The sequence below is a fragment of the Megalobrama amblycephala genome, linkage group LG7, assembly GCF_018812025.1.
Source record: "Megalobrama amblycephala isolate DHTTF-2021 linkage group LG7, ASM1881202v1, whole genome shotgun sequence".
NCBI lineage: Eukaryota > Metazoa > Chordata > Actinopteri > Cypriniformes > Xenocyprididae > Megalobrama > Megalobrama amblycephala.
The window spans coordinates 27,345,505-27,372,246 of NC_063050.1; the positions used below are offsets into that span (position 1 = coordinate 27,345,505).

Sequence of the window (26,742 nt, forward strand, 5' to 3'; positions counted from 1 at the left end):
ACACAAGGAGTCAACTATTAGCCACTTTTACTGTAGGAAGTGGTATCAGTGTTGTTATTGTTAACTAAAACTAAAATTATTTTGCCAGCCAGCTACCCCGGCTATATTCATGGCAAGAAAGAGATTTAAAAGGAATGATTCAAATATATTTTTAATTTTATCTTAAATAAAAAATTCTACAAAACACTAGATCTGGTCTTACTTCATTAAAAATCTTTCAGAGTCAACTGAAAAATAAACTGAAAAATAAAGAATTCAAGAGTTCAATCTAATCACAGTCCATCAAAATTTGCTTCAGTGATAATGGTTTTACACCAAATAATTTTGGTAATTAAAATAAAGCTGAAATTAAATAAAACAAAAATTACGTGAAAAACTTCAACTTGAAAACTTGGAAAAGTTATGAAAATGAGAAATTAGAAATGACACATTGGCAACTAACTCAAGTAAACAAGTTTACGATTAAGTTTTACATATACATAATATAGAAAAACTAATAAAAATGACAAAAGTACATAAAATGACTAAAATTAAAAATGAAAATATTCAAATAAAAAACAATTCAAAATATGAATAATTACTATAATAGTACACAAGTCATAATAAAATAACACTGCAAGGTATTGATTTAAATATATTTTACTGTACCAGATGAGACATTAGACTGGTGGTATACACCTACACAAAACATCGTCAAAATCATGAAATACATAACAGCATCAAATAATAATACATTAACACTTTACAAAAAGGTTTCATTAATGTATTAACTAATATGAACTAATAATGCACAAAATATTTGTTACAGTATTTATTCATCTTTAATGATCGTTAAAAATACAGTCATGCATTGTTTGTTCGTGTTAGCATTAGTTAATGCACTGTGAACTTACAAATACAACTTATGATTTTAATAATGTATTAGTAAATGTTGAAATTAACATAAATTTAGATTAATAAATGCTGTAGACGTATTGTTCATTCTTAGCTCATGTTAACTAAAGTAGTTAACTAATGTTAACTAATGAACCTTATTGCAAAGTGTTACCATTAATACCATACACAACAACTAACAATAATAATAATAATAATAATAATAATAATAATAATATGTAACTACTGTATATAAACTAAACCTTATAAAACAAACAGACCCATCAAATAACTACCTTTGAACAAATACACATCTCCCAAAATCTATCCATTTTAATATACTCCTCATCTACCAGAATAAACATATAATTATTTCAGTGGACAACTTTACAATTTTGGGATATGTTTTTCATTTTTTTAAATTATAGTCACATATCACGGGGCAATTTACCTTGTCTCCTCGATGGCGAGTGACATTGGTGATGTTTGACCTCAGTTGATTGGAGACTTTTTGCATGACATCAAACCACCTATAGGATCACAGAGATGACATGTGTAGTCATACTGGGTCTCTTGATTTTGTTTATTATTTTAATAGATAGATCTCTATGAGGAAATGTTGTACACAAAACACTATCACTCACCCAGAGGCATCCTGTTCTTGTTCAGCTTGCACCATGTTTCTGAGGCTGGCGTCTGCGAGTGCCTGGGTAAAGTGAGTGTAAGGGGCCATGAAGCAGTAATGGTAGAGGCCAGGTCTAACGCTGGTCGAGCCGAGCCGGAGGGCCTTGCCCTGGGACCGACACGGGTGAGATGAAGCCCCCTCATACTGAGAGGCAAGATTGGTCCCAAACAACGCCTTCAAAAGCTGTAAGCACAGAGCAAACGGTGAAGCCCAGGAGTTTGTAATGTCATGGTTTAAAACACTGGAGTTAGAAATGTGCACGTCTAACCTGCTGAACACACACGGTGGCCATAGTAGGTTCCCGTGAGAAACAGGACTTAAGGTAGCCCAGGATCTCTTCAACACACTAGACAGATAAATACAGGGCGAAAGTTTGTTCTTAATATGGATTCTGCTCAGATATCGCACTTTGCTTATCGACAAGATGGAATTAGGCTTTGACGTCATACTTTGCCAATATCATGCAGGGTGGCCAACTCAAGCAGCTGTGAAAGGACATCAAGCGCTGATCTCAGGAAACCCCCAAACTTCTCATTGGTGTTGTGAAGGTCTAATGTGACCTTGGAAAAAGAAAACAAAAATTATAAGCCAGATGAATAGAGTAGGGATGGACATTTTGAATTGAGTACTCGGAATGAGATAAAAAGCAAAGCATGTTATTGTGATATCTCTTCCTAAGACTTCTCTTAACCAGGGGCTTGTACCATGATGGTAGTTGAACAAACTCAGGGTTATAGGACAAAAGTCGACAAAACCAAACGGACCCACTTTATATTAAGTGGCCTTAACTACTATGTACTTACATTTAAATTAATGATTTGATACAATGCACTTATTGTGTACATACATGTTTTTACATTGTACTTATATTTTAAAAACACCTGCATGTAATTACATCTGTAATTACTTTCTGTAATTACACTATTGACCCATCCCTTAACCCTTACCCCTACCCTTAAACCTACCCATACCACCAAAGCTTTCCCTCACCTTACCCGTATCCCACCTCAACAGCTGCAAAAGTGTTTTGCAATTCAATATTAACCCAATAAGTACATTGTACTTATTTTTTGATGTAAGTACATAGTAGTTAAGGCCACTTAATATAAAGTGGGACCAACCAAACCTCTCCAATCCGGCTTTGTTGGTACCATGATGCTGATCATCAGATTTCTCTGTCAACTCAGGCTTTGAACCCGAGTTTGTGGAGCGCATGCACATGAATGCGTGACATCAGTGGCAAACAGCCAATCACATGCCTTGCAACAGAGAAACCGTGATTCACTTATCGCGAGAGAGAGAGCACGATTCAAAACTCTTTTGCTAAAGGTTAACAGATTGAAGAAAATAAAGAATTTAAATGCATTTACACTAAAGAAAATAATTGTCCATGAAATAAATTAACTTGCTCTACTGATGCAAGTGAAATTTGTGAAGTTAGTTTACATAGTTGATAATATTTAGCGATAGAGATTCAGACATGTAAAGTTACATGTAGTCATTTTTAAAGAGTTATCTATTGATTCTAAAGCTTATATTACATATGATCTGTATATATTATTATTAATTTAAACTAAAAAAACTAAACTAAAATTGCTTGTGTGTAATGGATGAATAATAATATAGATCATATAATAATTATATAAATCATATATAAATCATAAAATATTTGTAATTATCATTAAAGCCAGACAATTTCATTGTTAAATATTTGTTTTTACAATATAGTGACCTTTAATTTGGATGAAGAGAAACTGGGAGATTGACTTTATTGCGTTGGATGTGTCAGTGTCACTTCGCTCACATCTGATTGGTCCAATTTCAGTTTAAGATCTCTTACCCAGAACAAAACCTGCCCTGGAGCAGGTTAGCTGTGGAGCGCAAGTTACTAGTGTGATGAACACAGCTAAAAGCCAAGTCACTTTCATGGTACCTAAAACCCAGGATTGGCGCAAACTAATCTGAAACTTACCTCGCTAGCCAGCTAATCTGGCTTCATGGTACAGGCCCCAGTTAGTGCTAACTGAAAACATACTACCGTTCAAAAGTTTGAGGTCGGTCAAAAGTCTCACATGCTCACCAAGCTTTATTTGATCAAAAATGCAATAAAAAAAACAATTTATAATCAATTAAAATAATGTTTTTTCATTTTAATATAGTTTAAAACGTAATGTGATGCAAAGCTAAATTTTCAGCATCATTACTCCAGTCTTGTGTCACATGATCCTTCAGAAATCAGTCTAATATGTTGATTTGCTGCTCAAGAAACACTTCTCATTATTGTCAATGTTGAAAACAGTTGTGCTTCATAATATTTATGTGGAAACCATGATACACTTTTTTTCCAAGATAAATAGAAAGATCAAAAGAACAGCATTTATGTTAAATATACTCAGCAAAAAAAAGAAACATTCTTCCACGTTCAACTGCTTTTTTCCAGCAAATTTCTTATTATGTGTAAATATTTGTATGAACAGAAAAAGATTCAACAACTGAGACATAAACTGAAGACTCTTGATGAACAGAAATGGAATAATGAGTACCTGAACAAATGGTTACATGGTCACATGGTTACACTTGTTTGGCAGAGCAAGAATGATCAGCCGTCCTTCCAGGCATCTTACATTACAGACATTGCAGTTTATTGCTTTGGTCACATATGTTCACAAAGGTGACCAAGGACCCTGGGCATCTTTCTCCTTGCGTTTTTTGGAGTCAGTAGAAAAGTCTCTTTTAATGTCCTTAGTTACTGGAACTGTGGCCTTAATTGTCTACCACCTGTAAACTGTTAGTGTCTTAAGGACTGTTCCACAGATGCATGTCCAATCATTGTTTATGGTTCAAGCATGAAAAACGTTGTTTAAATACTTTCCAATATAGATCTGTAAAGCTTATTTGGACTTTACAAAATTATCTTTAAAATACAGTACCCTGGAAAAAGGACGTTTCTTTTTTTGCTGAGTTTAGAAATCTTTTGTAACATTATAAAATGTCTTCACTGTCACTTTTGATCAATTAATGTATACTTGCTAAATAAAAGTCTTCAATTCTTATAAAAAGAAAAAAAAAAATCTTACTGACCCCAAACTTTTGAGCATTAGTATATATAAAAGACAAAAATCAAAATGCTAATGACTGCAGACTTACTTTGTAGTTAGCGTGTGTAGCTCTCAGTGCATCATAAAGCTTCAGATAAGGAGGAAGGTGATAAAAGCTGCCCATAGTGGTGGACTTGTTAACCGCTGCCGTTGCTGTGCTGTCTGCTGCTCTGCCTGTAAGAAAACAGTGAAAGACACCCGTAAATATTCAACAAATAAATAATGAACAACACAACGAGACCTATTTTACTCAAAGCAATATTACTCATCTGTATGGTCAACAGGTGTCTCTGTAGGTGTGACTGTACCTGTGTTGGTCTCTCCTCCTTTCTTTGGGCTCATGGGGGTGTTGCTTGGCTCCGTCATCTCCTTCTCTTTACCCTTCCGTCTGATTGGACTGAGAGAGGGAGTGTTGGCCAATGAGGGTAAAGTAGCCTGGCAGAAAGGATTAACAGAAATAATTAAGCTTTTAAATATAGTGAGAAAGTATTACGTTGTACATTGCATTGAATGCATTTTTACCTTGACTGCAGGGCCTGGAGGTGTGTCATCCAGCACATGGGCGCAGATGTTTAGGATCTTTAGCAGGTGCGAGAACAGTTGCTCCACCATAACAACCAGAGAACGGTCATTAAGGGCAGGCCACGGCTCCTCCACCTTAGAGGGGGCGGGGTTAGTTTCCTCCTCACCGGCCCATGGGCTCTTCATGCACTTTGGTGCAATAGCTTCAAAAACAAGCAAAAAACCATTTTAAATTTAAATCTATTAGCATTGGATGAACGGAATAGAATCATACTTAACCCTCCTAGGCTGCTTGCTAATTTTTTAAAGATTTAATTTTTGTTTATTTAATAAAAATTAAGTTTTCTTAATCAGTGTGGTTCAAAACTTGATTACTTTTTTTTTATTGTTAAAAAAAGTTTTCATTAAACAAAAAAAGTTGCACTTCTCAAAAATGACTATCAACAGCCAAAGTGTGATTATTTTAAAACAGCCCAGGTGGGTTAAACTGTGGCCAATCTAATCTAAAAGAGTTTGTACCCGCAAGAAGGTTTCCAGCCAGTAGAAGAGCAGCCTGATGGGCGGAGAGATCAAGAGGAAACCAAGCAGAGGAGAGGAGAGACAAAACCATACCGGCCACGCCAACCGTCAGAGACCTGCGCACCTCTTCACTACTTCCAGACTGAGACAGACTAAAGAAAAAGAGCACATTTACACCTTTGCACAGTGAAACAGATGGATCAAACACATTACCAATGGAGCTTGACTTTATACTCTTTGTATCAAATCCTGACACAGGTTTTATTCTTGGTCCAGAAGGAAGACGTTATTGCTCTAAGCTTCAGATTATTTTGTGAGTGTGTACCTAAAGGAGCGTCCTCGGCTGCGGTACTGGCTGGAGCGGTTGAGATGAAAGACAGAAGAGCTCACAAAGCCACAGTGCCAGCCTGTGCTCCAGGTGCACACTGGGAAGGTGCTGGACAAAAGGTACAGAGCCTCACAACAGCCAAACTGGAGAGATGACATTAAGTCATGAGATTAGACATTGGGTTCAAATAAGACCACTCATAATACATAAAGTTATTTCTGCAACACCAAATTTACAACCAAGGAAGCCCACAGAGGCCTTTCGTTATTATACATTTTTTCTGTCTTGTTTTGTTATAGTATGTTGGGGAAAAAAAGTGATACCTCAAGACAAAATTACAAACAAGAAAAATAAGTTATGATCCTCTAAAAAACAACACCTCTGTTGAGTCTTGGTATTTAGAGATGCTTCAAAAAAGTAATATAAAACAAAGTGTGGCCTTTAAATTAATTTTACTTAAAAGGTCAGCAGTGCTTCCTACAGGTTTGAAATATACGTGCGGTGGTAGCAGGGTGGAAAATCCTCCTATTATCCGCGGCACAAAAAGGTCTACTAAATGTGACAAACAACAAATAATGTGTGATTTTTAACAATATTTTTATTTATTGAAATTAATTTAAATTACATAGGCTACTATTACATTTAATTAAATACTAATAACATGCATTATTATGCATTGTAAATAATGCAAAATTGTAGCAATTAAATGGTACAGTTCTCCTTGCTTTGTCATACAGTGTTTCTCTCAGTGAATGGGACACAGATTTTACTGATACTAGTAAAATTTATATATTGAATAATATGTGTCAAATAATGTTCTTAGTCTTTTCTTCCTGTGGGGGAGCATCCCAAACTGAGACTACAAAAATGTATTACTAATTAAAGGTGCCCTAGATTCAAAATTTGAATTTATCTTGGCATAGTTGAATAACAAGAGTTCAGTACATGGAAATGACATACATTGAGTTTCAAACGGCATTGCTTTCTCTTTCTTATGTAAATCTCATTTGTTTAAAAGACTTCCGGAAAACACGCGGATCTCAACATAACACCGACTGTTACGTAACAGTCGGGGTGTACGCCCCAATATTTGCATATGCCAGCCCATGTTCCCAACATTATGAAAGGCATTAGACAAGGGCAGCCAGTAACGTCTGGATCTGCACAGGTGAATCATCAGACTAGGTAAGCAAGCAAGAACAACAGTGAAAATGGCAAATGGAGCAATAATAACTGACATGATCCATGATAGCATGATATTTTTTACTGATATTTGTAAACTGTCTATCTAAATGTTTCGTTAGCATGTTGCTAATGTACTGTTAAATGAGGTTAAAGTTACCATCGTTTCTTACTGTATTCACGGAGACAAGAGAGCCGTCGCTATTTTCATTTTTAAACACTTGCAGTCTGTATAATTCATAAACACAACTTCATTCTTTATAAATCTCTCCAACAGTGTAGCATTAGCCGTTAGCCACGGAGCACTATCAAACTCATAGAGAATCAAATATAAACATCAAAATAAATATTTTACTCACATAATTCGAAGCATGCATACAGCATGCATGACGAACATTTTGTAAAGATCCATTTGAGGGTTATATTAGCTGTGTGAACTTTGTAAATGTGCTGTAATATAATCGAGAGCTCGTGTGGCAGGGAGCACGCAAATTAAAGGGGCGGCGCGCTGAAAAAAATCAGTGCATAGTTAATGATGCCCCAAAATAGGCAGTTAAAAAAATTAATTTAAAAAAATCTATGGGGTATTTTGAGCTGAAACTTCACAGACACATTCAGGAGACACCTTAGACTTATATTACATCTTGTGAAAAAGCATTCTTGGGCACCTTTAAATGGAAATCAAATTAAATAAGATTTATTGTTTAACCAAGATACCAATAACGCCCAGAAGAAGAAAAAAGCTTGGCGTGTGACTAATTATAAACAAGCCCGAAATACACCGGGATTCTTATTTTGAAATGTCTATACTATTGCGGGCTGATCCTTCAGATGAGAGTGATAAAATATGCATTCTAACAAACGTCTAAACATATTATATGAAGGCCATAATGTAGAAATTGTCATAATTCATCAACTCGAGTTCATTAGCAATCGCTTGGCATAAATGTGCGCTCTTCATTGATTGAGAATCACTTCATTGCAGTTTGAAGCGCTGTTGCACAAGCCTGTAGAATGAGTCTTTGTGAACGCGAACCCTGTCTTTGTGAAATATCCACCGAGTCTCTGCAGCGCACGTGGGAATGTCAGCAGGAGTAAACAGTTCTCGCGCACACAGAACGAGCAGGTACGAAACACGTAGGGAGAGGGGAGATTTTCCACTAGTTAATCAATCGTGGATGGTTTCATTATCTCGGATGGATACAAAAGTGTAAGAGGATAATAAAATAATAAAAGCAAAAATGTGTTTCCAAGTATAGTAAAGTCTATGTGTGGGAAGCACTGGGTCAGAGTTGAGGCACTCACAGTCATGGCTCTGGAAGTGGAGGAGGTGAGGGCATGGGAGATGGCAGTGATGACCCGAGATAGGTTGTTCTCTATGGTAACATCCGGCGCGTTCTGGCACAGATTGTAGCCACGGTATGTTCTGCAGCAAAACACATCATATAAAGAAGAAGATTAAAGCCAAGTATACTTCCATTCAAAAGTTTGGGAATGGTAAGTTAAGTCAGTAATGCTTTTGAAAGAAGTCTCATATGCTCACTAAGACTGCATTTATTTGATCAAAAATACAGTAAAAATAGTAATATTGTGAAATATTATTACAATTTAAAACAACAGTTTTTTATTTTAATATATCTGCTCGATAACTATATACTATTGTCGAAAACAGTTGTGTTGCTTAATATGTTTGTGGAAACCATAATACATTTTTTCATGATTCTTCGATGAATAGAAAGTTCAAAAGAACCGCGTTTATTTGAAATAGAAATCTTTTGTAACATTATACATTTCTTTATTGTCACTTTTGATCTATTTAATGCACCACTGCTGAATAACAGTTTTAAAACAAATGAAAGCTGCCAGTTAAACACTAATTAAACACAACACTGGTGTCATGTAAATGGAGTATGGCTATAGTGTACCGTGTGATAGTGCTGACAGTAAACTGTGATGGAGGCTGGGTCTCGTGCATCAGCAGCTGCAAGTACACACTGCTCTGATCTCGTGCTATAGCCACAACTGGGTCTGTCTGAGCCTGGTCACAGTCATAGAACAACCTGGGCACCAACCTGAGGAGAGAGATCGATCAAAATCAGAGTGTGAGATTTGTGATGTGTAGTCAGGAGATGATCAGTCAAGGATTAAACGTGTGAATACCTGCCGATGGTGTTTGCTGCCACATGTCTCACACGTGGGTCATCATCGCCCAGTAGATAAAGCACAACATCATTCAGAACTCTGTCCTGTAGCCTCAACAACTGATAATATAAAAATAATAAAATTTTATATTAATTAAATATTAATTATATTTCTCATTCTGTAAAATATATTATAAATATATGTTATAAAATATAAATGAAATATTATTCATTACAAAAAACATGTTTAGGAAGTTCATTTTACATCTCAGGTAAAGGCATATTTATGCTGAACTGCATATATATCATCATGTAAATTGTTTAGAAAAAGATGAGCTGTGAATTATTAAATGTAGCATTTTTATATGGTGCAAAGTGTGTTAGATAATGTTTTGTGATGATATTGTCTAAAAAAAGTGACCAGTATATTTTTCAAAAATGAATCCTTGTGTTCCACAAAAGAAAGTCATAAGAACAGCATAAAGTGAGTAAATGATGACCATTATTATCATCATTATTTAGTACTTGATTAAAAAAACATGACAAATGAATCCTTCATCTTAAATTGAGAAAAGAGAGAAAGAGATGACATACCCCAGTGTAGTGATGCTCTCCTTTGTGCAACTTCTCAGTTTTTCTCTCCAAAAAACTTATTAACCTGACAAACACAGAAACTTATCATTTAGATGTTTGTGATTTTTCACAAAGTTCAGCAGTTATACAATCATTATGCATAGATGTGCCTAATAAATGATTTTATCAAAATGTGCTTTGAAATTTATTCAAATACAAGTAAAGTTTGTGTACCCTCACCGGAAATCTATCTCAGAAAGCGTCTCTAAGAGCTCAGTGCGAACCAGCCAATAAGAGCAGTCCTTCAGGGTCATCAGATCAATGAGCAGCTGCAGGCCAAGTTCACTGAGACTGCCATTACACAACGCCATGATACAGTGCTGTGGTTGAGTAAACACACTCAGTATTATTATAATCTTCCAAAACTGACAGACAAGCATAAACTAGCATTATTTACATGTTTGAAAATGATACGAGCGACATGGTAAATGTATATTCTCACCCTAACAGCAGCACAGGCCATTTTACACGTGACTGAAGATTCATCTTTTAGACTTCGCTGCAGCAGAGGAACAAAGTTTTCGATTGTCACAGAGTTACCTGAGAAAACAGAAAGGCAGAGAATGTGAAGACAGGCCTTAGATTGTGTGAATCATTTGATCGAGCTGTAGCTTGTAGTTCTCACCTGTGACACAGTGGATTTGGGACAGCCATATCTCCGTGTTGTAGCGTGTCTTGAGCTGGATGGCTTGGATTAAAGCCCCACACAGGATGGCGGTGGCTCCTCTGATCTGAGGATCTCCATGTTCAATGTATTGCAGTATATCACTGATGTACTGTTGCTCTGTTAACATAAACACAACAACTTATGTACATAGCTTGTTTTTTTTAACTTTTAATATATTTAAAAAAAAAAAAAAGACAAGAAAATGAAAACAAAACAAAATAGACACTAAACTAACACAAAAAGACAAAACAACAAAAAAATAGATGTCAAAACAAAACAGAAAAATATGTAAAAAAACAAAACCAAACTGATGTCAAAACATAAAAACAGATGTCAAAGCAAAAATAGATGTCAAAACAAAAGAAAACAACATACAGATGTCAAGACAAAACAAAATAGATGTAAAAACAAACAGATCAAGACAAAACAAAACGTTAAAAAAAAACTAAATAAATGTCAAAACAAAACAGATGTCAAAAAACTAAATGTCAAGACAAAACAAAAGAAAGATGTCAAAACTAAACAGATGTCACAAAACACAAAAATAGATGTCAAAAAAGAAAACAAAACACAGATGTCAAGACAAAACAAAATATTTTGAATGAAACAAAAAAGATGTCAAAACAAAAAAGATGTCAAAAAAACTAAATAGATGTCAAAAGAAACAACCAAAATAGATGTCAAAACAAAAGAAAAACAAAACAAAGTTAAAAAATACAAGACAAAACAAAAAATGGATGAACAGGATCATGGTCAGTGTATTTCTCACTCACCATCTGGTTGTTGTCCATCTAGTGGCTGCAGGTAGAGTAGGTTAAAGAAGGCTTCAGGTAGAAGAGCTGCTGCTGCCCCCACACAGCTAACGGCTAACGCCTTAACGCTCACACGCACCTCATTATCAGGAACCAGCCCTAAGTCATACACACACATTTAATATTTAATGAACACACTTTAATGTAGGAGCAAGCAATAACACCCAAGAGCCTTGTATGCTATTGTGACAATACAGAGTTAACCAACACATGAGAATTCATGTGCAACTGTAGCCTTGTTTCTCACCATTTCTTTGGCCGGTGAGCAGGAAGGAGGCAGCCAACAGCCGGACACAGTGCACCAGAGGCTCTTCCTTTGGGTCAGTATAGTGACCAATATCTCCTTTAATCTTAGATGGCTAAACACACAGAACATATACAAAATATTGTCAGATTGTGCAGATTAACTATTAGATGTCTGTAAGAACTTGTGAGGACAACATTATTTTTTTTGGCCTTTATAAAGACTATGTGCGTGTTTACCTTGTTGTCAAGTTCTGCAGGTTCCAGAACCTCTTCCTTTGGTATGAATCGATCCACACTGCTGTCAGATGATTGCCTGTTGTGACCTTTTCCCTCCAGAAGATGGGGCTTACTTAAAGCTGGTGACATAACACAGAACTGTGAGCCAAAAGGATGACTAATAAACATGTGCACTTCCCGCCCAAGATAAGACTGTCAGAGCAGGGTGTATTACTGAGCAAGTGTACAAGTGAGTATATGTACCCAGTGCCGACTGAGAGAAAGGCTCTGGAGGTTTATCAGGTTGTGGAGCTGCACCCTCCTCTTCTTCATCCTGCAGTGTGCCGATCTGCATCCCTGAGTACTGACTCTCACTGCCGTCCAGCACCTACATATCACACAAATATACAGTTCATATATATATATATATATATGAAAACATATATACACATATATAAACAATAAAAATAAATATATAAACACTAAAAAATAAATATATAAACAATTTAAAAAATATAAAAAACTCACAAACAAGAAAACATTCACAGCAACTCATTCATGCAAAAGTACACAAATAAACAGTCGAACATGCAGATTCACTTTGAGGAACTTTTAGAAACAAATATTGTTTGGTCAAAGCATAATCATATGCATGTCAAGACAATTTTGGGCCTCACAAAAACCAAAAGTACTGTGTTACTCTACTGTCAGTTGCACTTAATGACTGATTCATTAGTTATTCATTTATAAAGTGGTTATAAAGTTATAGTTATTATAAATTTGACTGAAAGGAGAGTGTGGCCTGTGGCAGGGAAACAGAAAATTCAATCCAGTGTTATTTTAGTATCATTTATAAACTATTTTAGTATTTATTCATATTCTGAATAACCTTTTAATTTTATATTTTGCATTTTTATCTTCATTTTAGCTAAAGCTTTAGTAATTTAATGTGTTTTTTTTTTATTAGTTTTTGTTTTCTTTAAATACTTCTATTTAATTAACTTTTATTTCAGTTTTAGTTTATTGTAATACTTCAACTTGAAATAATTTATTTCAGTAAGTAGCCAAAGCAACATATCTAATTTCCATTTAAGTTTTTTTTAATAATTTAATATTCACATTTTATTCTATTTCAGCTTTAATTACCATTTTCGTTAACAATAACTAAAAATTAAGCCCTTAAAACTGATCTGACATCAGTGTCACGGTTGTTGGGACTTGGTTTTTAATCATTGGTCCAGAATGAGGTAAATAAAAGGCGTTTGAACACCTCAGGAGAGAGGTCGTGCATGTGGGGGCGGGGCAAATAAGGGCGGAGTTCTATCAGGGGCGGGGAAGAGTAACAATAACCCCTTGTCCTCTGCTGACCTGGTCACTACTGCTAGAGGAAGAGATGGCAGAAAAGGTGGAAGAAGAAGACGAGGTAGAGGAGGAGGAAGAGGATGGCCTGTAGATAGACGACTCGCTTTCGGAGTGTGTGTCCGGCCCTTCTGTGGGAGTTGGGGAAGGTGGTGAATAGTTCCGATAGCGCCTGCTGGTGCTGGTGACACTTACGAGCTCGGCGCAGTCTGAAGGCGTCACGGCGGAGTCCGGCCCCTCCGTAGTCGTCTGGGAACTGTCACTAGGGGGCGACGATGACGCGGCTCCCACTGACATCTGGTTGACATCGGTTATTAAGTCGCCAGACGTGCTGACGACCCCAGCGCCCCCGCTTGAGCTGCGGCTTAGCATGTCCTCCTCATCTTCCTCATCTGGAGTATCAGGCCCTACACCCTGCTCTGATGCACTCAGGTCCACTGAGTCCCCTGGCTGCAAGGCATGCTGGGAGGACCGTGGCTGCTCTGTGATGATGTCAGATGTGCCAAGAGACGAAACGCCTGATGATGAGGGAGCTTCACTGGAGCTATCGCCACCGACCGAGGCTTAGAAAAATGTGAAAAAGTAAAACAATGTATTATTCTTGCCATACAATACAAGTAATGTATTTGTTTGAATCCAATGAGTGTGTGCAATTGAATATTACTAGATTTTCACATTTTATGAAGAATGCAAAATTCAATTTTGTTAGGATGCTCATCTGGGTGCTCATCTGGGGTCAGTAAGATTTTTAATCTCTTTCAAAAAAAAATCTTGTATGCGCATCAAGGCTGCATTTATAAGATTAAAAATCAGAAAAATTAAATATTGTGAAAATATTATCACAGTATAAAATAACTGCTTTCTATTTTATTATATTTTAAAATACATTATATTCTTTTGATGGCAAAACTTTCCAAATTTCAGCATCATTATTCCAGTCTTCAGTGTCACATGATCCTTGCTCAACAAACATTTCTTATTATTAGTGGTGCAACGGATCACAAACTCACGGTTCATATCGCAGATCATATAATGTTTTTTGAGTCACAGATCGGATCATTTTTCGGAAAAAAATTTAAAAATGCGGGGGGGTGTGTAACTTTGCTTTTCATTTATTACTTAGAGTGCAAGTGAACAAATTACAAGCACAGATAAATACAATATAACAAAGTGACAAATAAAGTAAGGTAGAATTCAGGTACATAAATGTAATAATTGAACTATAATGTTGTTCACTGTATAAAATGAATATAGATGAATCTTTATTAAAGCTGTGTTTTGTTGCTTGATTAACATTAAAGGATTAGTTCACCCAAAAATGAAATTTCTGTCATTAATTACTCACCCTCTTACGGGTGCGAAACGACATGAGGGTGAGTACTCAATGACAGAAATTTCATTTTTGGGTGAACTAACCCTTTAATCATACAGACAGCGGCAGGTATTTACAGGCTGCTATCACTTTAAGACTTAATGCACGGATCCAGTATAACGATATACATCCGATTTCTTTCTCAAAGGTTTAAATTCACTTAAGACATAACTGTGTTCACGAGAATACTTTCAATAATTTCGTGTTTATGTGTTCGCTCAAGAGCAAGGAGATGCGAAAGAGGAATCAATTGGGTGGCGTGCTATTGAAGCTCACCTCTCTGTATGTTTGCACTTTTGGTATGTGAAGCTGTGTGTTTTTATGGAAACCTTGATACATTTGTTCTGTATTCTTTGATGAATAGAACGTTCAAAACAACAGCATTCATTTGAAACGGAAGCCTTTTGTAACATTATAAATGCCTTTACTGTCACTTTTGATCCATTTAATGCATCCTTGCTGAAAGAAGTATTAATTTTGTTAAAAAAAGGTAATCTTACTGACCCCAAACTTTTGAACAGTAGTATATGATATTCAGCTTCCTAAATATGGCTCTGGTCCCTCCTTTAGATTAATTTATGGGATTTTAAACCACAAAACAACGATTCTTTCATCCGTCAGGAGAAACAGCACACCTCTCCTCAACTTACCAGTGAAGGATCCAGTGGTGACCTCTGCCCTCTCAGGGTCATCCTCCAAACCCTCTTCTTCACCCGACAACAGCTTACCTAAGACAAGCACAACATACAAGGCATATCATAACAATACAATAAATATATTTCTATTTCAAACACTATTCTAACTTTCGTTAACAGCCTAAAACTCTAAGCACACATTCACTAACTACTAAAGTTCTCTAACATGCCACAGACAGCCCAGAAATATGTCAGTAGGTTAGAGGCAAAAGAAGGGCAGACAAGAAGTCACCTTTCTGCTTCCTGAGGAGGAGAGGACTGCATGTTGACCCACCGGCTGTATGCAGGAAACAGGAAGCGAAGAGAGCAGAAAAAGCCCAAAAATTCATTTTGAGGGTTAGAGGAAGGAATAAGCAGAGAATGAAAAGCACATGCATGGTGAAAAATACAGATTAGAAGGATACAGATTAACGATTAGTTATCAAAAGGATAGAAAATATCAATAAGCAGTGTGGGAAATATTTAGAGCTGAATTTTAAGAGTTGTTATTAGTGAGTAACTTGACCAGCTAAACTATCAATTCAACTGAAAAAAGAAAACTTTAACAATTCAACAACTTCAGATAAATTGTTTATATCATTTTTACCAATTAATCTGCACTGATCTATCAGTTATCAGTAAACACCGATGCAATAGTAATAGTTTTTAATTGCTCCACGTTCCACTGTGCTGTTCTTTCAAAATAAAGTTTATGTAGTAAATGTTATGTATGCGAGCAAGGTAAAACATATACATTTAAAATGTGAGCACGGTAACATTCATGTGAGGGCACAAGGATATACAACATGTACAATTTTATAAGAAAACATTTCAAAACAAATTGAGTTCATTTTATTGTTCTATCCCTTTTCCTCTCTTTTTTGTACATTATTTATATAAATCATATGACAACAGAATAAAAAAAAAAAAAAAAGTGTGTCAGTTGTCAGCTTAGCTATTTTATAATATATAATATTTACAAAATTTCTCATGATTAAGTCAACATTGTAAAATTAAGTAACATTTTTTGTGAAATGGAAAGATTTCTTTCATATTATTAATTTTTAAAGGGTTAGTTCATCCAAAAATGAAAATAATGTCATTTATTACTCATGCCGTTCATCTTCGGAACACAAATTAAGATATTTTTGTTGATATCCGATGGCTCAGTGAGGCCTTCATAGCCAGCAATGACATTTCCTCTCTCAAGATCCATAAAGGTAGCCTACTAAAAACATATTTAAATCAGTTTATGTGAGTACAGTGGTTCAATATTAATATTACAAAGCGACGAGAATATTTTTGGTGTGGCAAAAAAACAAAATAACGACTTACTTAGTGATGGCCGATTTCAAAACACTGCTTCAGGAAGCTTGGAGCACAAATGAATCAGCGTTATGAATCATGATTCGGATTGTGTGTCAAACCGCCAACGGCTGAAATCACGTGACTATGGCGCTCCGAACCGCTGATTCGACATGCTGATTCATTTGTGCCCTGAAGCTTCCTGAAGCAGTGTTTTGAAATCGGCCATCACTATATAAGTCGTTATTTTGGGGTTTTTTTGGTGCACCAAAAATATTCTCGTCGCTTAATAATATTAATATTGAACCACTGTACTCACATGAACTGATTTAAATATGTTTTAAGTACCTTTATGGATATTGAGAGAGGAAATGTCATTGCTCCCTATGAAGGCCTCACGAAGCCATCATATTTAAAAAAAAATATATCAATTTGCATTCCGAAGATTAACGAAGGTCTTACGGGTGTGGAACAGCATGAGGGTGAGTAAATCATTTTTGGGTGAACTAACCCTTTAAAGACTACTGGCCTATTAATTGGTTATCGGCCTTGTTTTCCAATCTTAGATATTAGTATAAACAAAATCCAATACTGGTCAACTTCTACTTATTAAAGTCCCTTGTATAATCAATGCACAAGATGCTTTTCTTACAAGATGTTTTTCCACAGTGTAACAAAGACGACTGACCAAACGATTGTGGCATGACCACTAATAGAAGCAACACAACAGGCTATATTGCAGATAGCGATATATTCACCAATAAGCTCGAGGATGCTGCCACTGCGTGCACGGCACTCTGTCTCTTCTCTGAAGACGCTGGTGTGTGTGATTTTGCCACATGTGATGAGCGCGTTCAGGAGTTCAGGGGGAGGAGTGCGAAACATCTGCTGAAGAAGCTCCAAAGATGCCGTCACCACATTATGATCCCAGTGCTGTGTGTAGTGCAGGGTCAGTTCATAGACCTAAGAACCCAAGAATAGACTTTAGATGTGCACAAATACACAGTGAGCAACACACAATGAATCACTCCAACACGCATAGACCAACATAATAAAACAACAAGATCTGAAAACTGAAAAAAGATCTGTACAACTTGAAGACATCATTACATTCATAACATTTCCCCCTTGGAATTTAGTTACATAACCATTTTCACCTTCTCTATAAACCCTTGCAATTAAAAAGTGTGCTTTTGCTATTGCACCTTTAAAAATGTTAATATGTAAATGTCATGATTGACTAACCATTTTGCATGTGAAAAAAGTAACGGCACCCCTGCTAAGTTACTGAATGGGCATGATATATAAAATATGGGTGGTCATGTTATGACATTATTACAAACATGATTTCTGAAGAACTTTTATTCATCAAGTATGCATTAAATTGATCCAAAAGTGAGACTTGTACGCTGTTACAAAAGCTTTCTATTTCTATTCAGCAAAGAATCCTGAAAAAAATATGTATCATGGTTTCAATAAAAATATAAGCAGTGCAACTATTTTTATGTAATAATAGATTATAAATTTATAATATAGGAAATGTTTCTTGAGCAACAAATCAGCATACTAGATTGATTACTGCGGTAACACTTTACAATCAGGGTCTCATTTGTTAACATTAGTTAATGTATTAACTAACATGAATAAACCATGAGCAATACTTTTGTTACAGTATTTATTAATATTTGTTAACGTTAGTTAATAAAAATACTGTTGTTCATTGATTGTTCATGTTAGTTCACAGTGCATAAACTAATGCTAACAAATACAATAATGTAATTAGTAAATGTTGAAATTAACATTAACTAAGATTAATAAATGCTGTTTATGATATGATATTGTTAATTCTTAGTTCATGTTAACTAAAGTAGTTAACTAATGAAACATTATTGTAAAGTGCTACCGTTTCTACTGTATTTTAGATCAAAGAAATACAGCCTTGGTGAGCATAAGAGACTTCTTCCAGAAACATTTAAAAAAAAAAATCTCACAGGCCCCAAACTTTTGAACAGTAGTATATGGATTTCAATAAGTGGTTAAAGCTGATTCAGGAAAATTACGTTTTCCATAAAAAAGTTAAATCACAAAGATACAATGAACTTTATCAGAACTGGTACCTGAATGAGTTGCTCAGGTGCAGGGGTGACATCGGCCTCTTTACGAACAAGCCCAAAGCTGCCCTTCAGGCTAGTGTTAGGAGCCTGCTGCTGAAGAAGAGGCATTAGGTAGCGCAACGTCAGTAATACACCCAGAATCAGGTGACTGGAATGTTCCTCATCCACTGGCACCACCAAACCTGAGAGAGAGAAAGAAAACAGGCAGCAGAATGAAGACATTTGAAGCGCACTGTTTTGCCGAAGTTTGTTTGTCCAGTGTGTGGGCGTCCTACCGAGAAGCACGTTGAGGAGCCAGGTGTAGAAGTAGTGTGTTCTGCGTGAGTGCTGACACACACTGACAGCCGAGCTGGCCGCTGTTCGGCGAATAGTGGGAGAACTAGACTTCAGATTGGCAACAAAAGCCTTCAGCAGCATCTAAATACACATTCACAGGGTGAAATCATAAGTGCCACATTAAAAATGACCTCATTTGAATAAGAGTAATTTAAACAAAGTGAAATCATACATTTCTGAAATCATATTAAGCTGCTTTATTAATTATAATATTGTTTTATATATTATTAATACTGTACTAATTATAGCTTAGTTGTTTCAAGCATTTTCTAAGAAAATGACATGAGAAGTTTAGCAACATGCTTTAAAAAAAATAATACATTTATTCAGCAAGGATTAATTAAATTAATCAACAGAGACAGTAAATACATTTATAAACTTACAAAAGATTTCTATTTCAAATAAATGCTGTTCTTTTGAAGTTTCTATTCATCAAAGAATCCTGAAAAAGTGTATTATGGTTTTCATAAATAACAAATATTAAGCAGCACAACTGTTTTCAATATTGATAATAATAAAAATCAACGTATTATGATTTCTGAAGGATCATGTGACACTGAAGACTGGAGTAATGATGCTGAAAATTCAGCTTTACCGTCACAGGAATATATTACATTTAAAAAAAAATAAGAAAATAGAAAACATTGTTTGTTTGTTGGTTTATTTATGATAATGAACAGTAATAATACATTTAAATAATACTTAATATTACTGTTTTACTGTATTTTTGATCAACTTTCAAAAACATTTAAAAATCTTACCCCAAACCTTTAAATGGTTGTGTATTCTGTATCATTTTTAAACTGTAGTTAACCGTTTAAGCCCTCATGAAGTAGCTACACAAATTAATTTGTCTTTGTTTCCTGTCTTCCCAAGGACCTTCACTTGTCCTTGCATGTGAAACGAGTATTTATGACTGTAGGTGGATTTAAACATCGAACACAGCACTAAAATGACAAATGTCCCATCTTTAAATGTGAATGTGTTCTTGGCAAGTGAACAGACACTTTCTGTCTCCTACTGATGTGAAGGAGAGGAGGCTCATGGATAATTAAATCAAGTCTGACTGAGTCACATTCCACATTGAGAGGATGATGTCACCACTGCGCATTCACGGCTTCAGACAGCGAGAGAAGATAACGGTGAGGGAAATCCCGCACTGAAGTGCCAAATCACAGAATTCAGGCCAGGGGAATATAACTGACATGTCAAATTTATGAGGGCATCCCGAATGGCTTATATTGCTGCGGTGTGACTTTTGAGTCAAGGTACATTTCCACCTGAAAAATCAGGTGATGTGTTCTTTGGAAACCTTTTACTTTGACAAACTTTTGAATAAACCAAAAACACATTATTGGCTTAGGTTACAGTGGTTTCCTTTGAATTTTTTAAAATCTAGCACAATATTTCATTAGCACTGAACTCATGGGCTGCAGTAAATACCTTGATCTCTCCGTCATTGGCGAAGTGTCCAAGGGCAGACATGATTTTAGGAATTGAAGAAGAAAGAGTTTCCTGCACAGTCTCTTCCTGACGTTTTGTGATCCGTGTCAGACATGGCAGCAGATTCACAAGGTACGGCCTGAGAAAAAAAAGAAAGATAAGAGAGGCTGAGGATTCATTCATTTATGTTTGTATGTCACAGCTTATTCTAAATCTGAATTTCACTGTGTAATCACTTACCCAGGAGCAGTTTCACTTATTTCTAAACAGACCAATGGAAGTAATTGACTTTAAGTCAATAAGCATACCTGCATTTCTGTGGACGCACCAGGTGAGCAAGCTCAGCAAACCTCCACAGGGCTGCCCGCAGACTCCGAGAGGCAGCATTCTGTGACAACAGACAGACAGAGTAATGCTCTGTTAGTGATTTGTACATGTCATTATGGAGAAAAAAAAACTGTGCCTATGAAGTCTACTCTGATAATGATAAAGTTTGAAATACTAAGTTTTCAATGTTTTTGAATGAAGTCTCTTCTGATCACCAAGGCTGAATTTATTTGATCAAAAACAGTAAAAACAGTAATATTATGAAAAATGATTACAATTTAAAAGAAATGTTTTCTATTTGACTATATTTAAAAATGTAATTTATTCCTGTGATGGCAAAGCTGAATTTTCAGCATCATTACTCCAGTGTCACGTGATGCCTCATAAATAATTTTCATATGCTGATTTAGTGCTCAATTATTAATAATGGTTCACTGGTTCTTATTATTATCAATGTTGAAAACAGTTTTTGCTGCTTAATATTTTTGTAGAAACTGCGATACATTTTTCAGGATTATTTGATGAACAGAAAGTAGTAACCTTTTGTAACATTAAAAATGTCTTTACTGTCATTTGAATCAATTTAATATGTCCTTGTTGAAAAAGTTTATTTTCTATATATTTAAAAAAAACTTTTAAATTGTAGTGTATCACGGATTAAACAGTAATATGTGGAAGCAGCGCAACTGTTTGTAAACAACATTTATCATAACAGGAAATGTTTCTTGAGTTCTGAAGGATCATGTGACACTGAAGACTGGAGTAATGACTGCTGAAAATCATCTTTGCCATCACATGAATAAATTACATTTCAAAATATGTTCAAATAGAAATCAGTTATTTTCAATTGTAATAGTATTTCACAATATTACTGTGTTCATTGTGTTTTTCATTAAAATAAATGCAGCTCTGGTAAGCATAAGACACTTCTTTCAAAAATATTCCAAACTTTTGACCTCCAATTTGTGTAACATTTTAAAAACAGCAATAAAGGATTGTTTGTACCAAGAGCTAAACAAAACAGCACAATGAAACACAGGCAAATTACCTATTCACACCAAGAGCATAACAAAAATTGAATTCATATAACTGCAACAGAAAATATAATCAATAATACAATATATTCCTTGTGCTCAGACAGTCAAGCAGCGGGAAAATGTCCTGGAATGCCAGTTTCATACAAACAGTCCTCAAGGTCTTATCCCATTGGTCAAAAACATTTTTTGGCTGACATATATATTTTAAAAAACTATATATAAAATATATACATAAAAAAGTGTTTTTTTAAAAAAAAAAAAAGAAAGAAGAAAAAAAATGTAGGGATGCACCAAAATGAAAAATCTGGGCCAAAACCAAAAACTTTTTTTAAATATTTTATTTCTTATTTTAAATTAGCCTTTTTTTGTATAATTTTATTCATATTAGACTTGAAATGAAATTTAATCATTTTAATGATACTAAATTTAAAAAATACGAGCCAATAAAATAAAACAACCACACTTTTATTAAAAGTAACACAATAAATTTGGACGGCATATATTTTCTGCTCATATTTTCAGCCAAAAACCAAAAATGCCATAATTTTTTGCGACTAACATTTCGGCGCATCCCTAAAAAAAAACCCAGACAAAATTTTGTTCCCGGTGAAAATACATCCAAATCCCAAAAAGAGAATGCAATCATCTGATTCACCTTTTTAATCTCTTTGTACAGTTCAAGCTGCAGTCTAGGCAAGTTGGAATCCATCAATGCCTGTAAAGAAAAACAAAAAGAAATTACATTTACAATGAAACACAAACATCACTACAATCATCATCCAAATGAATGCATATGACAAATAAACTATACATGACATACTTTGATGATTTTGTTTAGGCACTCATCTGCCACCATCCTGACGTCAGACTCCTTGTCGTCGCTGCACAGCAAGAACATTTCCATAGCAATTCCAAGCAGTTTCTGGAACTCTGGAGATGTCCTAATAACAAAGTCAGAGCAATAACATACATTACACATACGGCTAACAATACTAGTGTGAAAAAAATGATGGGCTAAAGCTCTGCAATTAGCAATTGCCTGGATAAAATATGGTCATTATGTACATTAGGTCCTGACAAAGGTTATTTGTCTTGGCCATTTGATTGAGTTTATTATGGGAGAGAGGAGGGAGAGAATACACATCTGAATGTGATCTATTCCTCTGTACATCTACAACAGCTGTAACTATCACCCCATTTACCCTCAAATAAACACTGACAACTCCAAGAGAAAAGCAGTTGTGCAATACTGTCTGGCAAAAGAAGGGAAATGCTAGATGAAAAACAAGGATAGGATGTGGCTAAAGACCCCTTGAGTCTGATGCAGCAACATGAATAATGGACTCCCTACATTCTGCACATATGACGTACTGTTGAGGATGCTCCAGCTCCAGCTCTTGTATTGAGTACAGAGCGTAGCATGGCCAGTAAAGCCAAAAAAGTTAACAGAAGTCTAATTTTCTATGAATAAATAAAATTGTGAACAAGCTTTCTGAGAAGATCTAATGCATACACATTTCAAAACATCTAAAGTGGCAGGTAAAAGAGATGTATTCGTTGTTTAAGATTTCTGTTTTGGCTTTTTAAAAGTATAAAATAATCTAATACTTTTTGCTGTTTGCCGGTTTTTACCAAAAAGATTTATTCTTTAAGTGTATTCAAGCTGAAAGAACTGGACTTTGAAAACTGCTGGCATTCACATCAAACTTTGCTAGGTGACCTGTGATAAATGAGGATTTTTCATCTTGAATACCTTCACTGAATTTGCATTCTAAAGGTGAAAAATGCCGACCTAGCCTCAGCATCAATAGGCTTTTGCAAATGACTCATAAGATGTGACCAAATCTGATTATCCTTAATCTGACGTGCCCGTCCATTGACTGTTGCATACCTCAGCGACTGTGCCACGATGTTTTCACATATCGTCAGGCAATGAGTCACTCTGTCCTTTTTGGTTGTAGCAAGGTCTTTTTTTCTGTAAGAAAACACAGTGTTACTGTGGAAGTCATAAAAACAAAATGAAATGAATAAGAACATTTCATGAATAATGTGAGCACATTATTTGAATCACTATTTGTCTACAAGATAAAACAGATCATTTTGAGAGATGAACAGTAATTAGCTTAGTATTATTCATTAAATCCCTGTGAAATTTCAATGTAAACACAACGTCTTCAGCACAGATATAATATGCAACTCAACAAACAGAATCAATTGGCCTGAAAATGGGACAATAATATGAAAGTGAGTATATTATGTTGGGCCAAATAGTTGTATTTTTCTAAATCCATTAGGTTAATGTAATCTTGCTAACATAGCAGCACATATAACATCACTGTTCACTGGTGGTGATCCACAACAAATCTGAATTTACTTAAACACAAACAACTAGATGAGCGTTCAACCTTAAAAAAATAATATAATAGGTCATCTATTACACTACTTGACGTGTGATCACTTGGCTACTCTTAGCATCCAAAATAGTAACAGTTTATCTTGGGTTGTTTTATCTAGAATAATGTAAATCTGTCTTATTAATAGAACAATAATTTATTAATTCTCATTAATTAGCAAATGCTCAGTGCTGATCAAAGCAAAGTGAACCATCCAAAGGCCTAAATCCTAAATGAAGAAATCACTCCATTTATTTACAAATAATTCCCATCCAATAACTTTTCAAAGTTAGTTATTTACAGTGTGTTTAATATGCTTCGAAATATAGTATAAAAATTTAAAATTGCATTTCCACTTTGAAATGTATGGAAATGTATGTCGTTTCCGCCACTAAATAGAAAAAAAATTGTAATTGCGACTCAGAATTCTGACTTTTATCTCACAATTGCAAGTTTATATCTCACAATTCTGACTTTTTTCTCACAATTCTGACTTTTTTCTCACAATTCCGACTTCTTTCTCACAATTGTGAGTTATAAAGTCACAATTCTGAGATATAAAGTCGCAATTGCGTGATATGTCAGAATTGCGAGATATAAAGTCGCAATTGCGTGATATAAAGTCAGAATTGCAAGATATAAAGTCGCAATTGCTGTTTTTATTTTTTCATTTAGTGGAGGAAACGGGCTTCCATAGAAATGAACTAGAGATGATCACTAAAATGCTCTTCATTTGATTTTCTCTTTATCAGAATTACAACATCATATTAATACTCAATACTTCAAAACCAACTGTACTAACACTATATAATTCAACACTTCACAAAAATTAAAATATATACAGTCAAACCAAAATTTATTCAGACACCTTGAACATTTCATTCATTATTACAGTCTATTCACTATAGTTTAATAAAATATGACAAGATCTCAGAGTTAATCTGTGTCAGAAAAAAATAATCTTAATTATGTCAGATAACACTTAAGCAAAACATGGTCAGGTCAAAGTGTCTGAATAATTTTTGGCTGCAAATTTTTATCAATTTAACTAGTAGTCCACTGTATGAAGAATGTTTGGGTAAAATATGTCACAGTTTACTTTATTTAAATGAACTATATATCAAAAATATAAAAAATATCTGAATATTTTTTGGTTTGACTGTATATTCAATTTAAACGCTAGTAGCAACACCAGAAAATTAAAATGGCTCTTACATTTAATACATGCGTGATGCACAAAATATTGTAATTTGATGAAAACTGATGTAAATGTTAGATTTGTCAATGCATATAATAAATATGTGTCATGTTTTTGGGGAGCTGACTCATAATGAGTGACAGACAAGAAGATGGAAAAATCAAAAGGGCTGCATTCAATCACAGACTGACAGCTTCATACAAGATAAATAATATAAACATTTTCCAGTATCTTGTTTTGTACCAGCACTCAAGAATTACGGAGCTATTTCATGGTTTCTTTATACACAATAGCATTTTTCCTGCGTTTTTTTAAAGGAGTGCGCACTGTTTATCTCGAAATCAGTGCAGCATCTATTAAAAGGCTGTGTGACACTTCTACGTGTTGAGCATCATGTGATTTTCAAACCCAAGACAACAACAACAACAACAACAACAATCAGTCTTACAAGAGAAAACACACAGCCCTCATGCGAGTGATAATAACATTAGTATGGCCACTGTGTCAGGTGATGATGATGATGAAGCTGAGGGCTACAACAACATCAAAGCGTTAAACTGCATTAACATCAGTTCAGCACTCACTGTTTCTGGACGAGCTCCTCGGCCGACAGCGGGCCTTGCTGCTGCTGGAATGATTTAAGCGACTCAAACGCTTTCATTAGCTTCTCCATGGTGGCCATTTTAACAAAAGCACTGATCTAAATGGAGTCTATGTGGAGAGCTGATAATATTTACAAACTCAACAGCACAGCCAGTGCAGCAGCACTGATAGCGAGCGCTGTGCAGAACACCGAAGGGAAACTGAAGGTGTCGTCGAGACCCGACACTGTTTCAGTGGCCAAAACCCCCTTGAATTCGGTTTAATTTCCACACACCATCCGATTATGACCTGTATTCAAACAAAATGTTCAGAAGGTAGTTGATAACATGTCCAATTCTGAAAGCCATCTTAAAGCAGGGTTATGGGAGCAACGGTTCTGCTGTATTTCCGGGTAATAAAACTCCTGTCAAAATTAAAGTCCTCTACTTCATAATAAAATCTGTGATGATGTATATCTATAAGGAGTTTGAGTGACATGCATTTTACTTAAGCCAGATCAATAAATTAATGTATTTTAACTTGTGACTGTGATCTGTTTTTCTGCAAAAACTAGCACATCTATTACTGCTGCATGCTTTGTTGTTGTGCATAATGTAGCCTATGTTGATAAATAACTTATTAAAATGTGTAAAAAAAAAAACTGTACAATGAACTCACTT

The 26,742-nt window shown here is 35.2% G+C and overlaps 1 protein-coding gene across 4 annotated transcripts in view; it reads right to left on the reverse strand.

The window, feature by feature from the left end:
- htt (huntingtin) overlaps positions 1-26,488 on the reverse strand; it is a 61,228-nt gene extending 34,740 nt beyond the window's left edge. For 3 of the 4 annotated variants that reach the window (XM_048196803.1, XM_048196802.1, XM_048196801.1), the window contains exons 1-32: positions 26,065-26,488; positions 23,781-23,864; positions 22,710-22,830; positions 22,545-22,604; positions 20,834-20,913; positions 20,526-20,664; positions 19,022-19,163; positions 18,750-18,928; positions 17,391-17,595; positions 15,581-15,625; positions 15,304-15,381; positions 13,477-13,844; positions 12,187-12,310; positions 11,944-12,062; positions 11,708-11,819; positions 11,422-11,559; positions 10,607-10,765; positions 10,424-10,521; positions 10,162-10,301; positions 9,943-10,006; positions 9,368-9,468; positions 9,133-9,279; positions 8,513-8,633; positions 6,023-6,168; positions 5,698-5,849; positions 5,179-5,381; positions 4,965-5,091; positions 4,706-4,830; positions 2,008-2,118; positions 1,827-1,904; positions 1,518-1,741; positions 1,325-1,403 (exon numbers count right to left, since the gene is read on the reverse strand). In XM_048196803.1, coding sequence (XP_048052760.1) covers positions 1,325-1,403; positions 1,518-1,741; positions 1,827-1,904; positions 2,008-2,118; positions 4,706-4,830; positions 4,965-5,091; positions 5,179-5,381; positions 5,698-5,849; positions 6,023-6,168; positions 8,513-8,633; positions 9,133-9,279; positions 9,368-9,468; positions 9,943-10,006; positions 10,162-10,301; positions 10,424-10,521; positions 10,607-10,765; positions 11,422-11,559; positions 11,708-11,819; positions 11,944-12,062; positions 12,187-12,310; positions 13,477-13,844; positions 15,304-15,381; positions 15,581-15,625; positions 17,391-17,595; positions 18,750-18,928; positions 19,022-19,163; positions 20,526-20,664; positions 20,834-20,913; positions 22,545-22,604; positions 22,710-22,830; positions 23,781-23,864; positions 26,065-26,162 — 4,167 coding nt within the window. In that variant the 5' untranslated portion in view covers positions 26,163-26,488. The remainder of the gene's footprint in view (positions 1-1,324; positions 1,404-1,517; positions 1,742-1,826; positions 1,905-2,007; positions 2,119-4,705; positions 4,831-4,964; positions 5,092-5,178; positions 5,382-5,697; positions 5,850-6,022; positions 6,169-8,512; positions 8,634-9,132; positions 9,280-9,367; positions 9,469-9,942; positions 10,007-10,161; positions 10,302-10,423; positions 10,522-10,606; positions 10,766-11,421; positions 11,560-11,707; positions 11,820-11,943; positions 12,063-12,186; positions 12,311-13,476; positions 13,845-15,303; positions 15,382-15,580; positions 15,626-17,390; positions 17,596-18,749; positions 18,929-19,021; positions 19,164-20,525; positions 20,665-20,833; positions 20,914-22,544; positions 22,605-22,709; positions 22,831-23,780; positions 23,865-26,064) is intronic. The other variant, XM_048196804.1, reaches the window with a different exon arrangement.
- Positions 26,489-26,742: the final 254 nt, after the last annotated feature.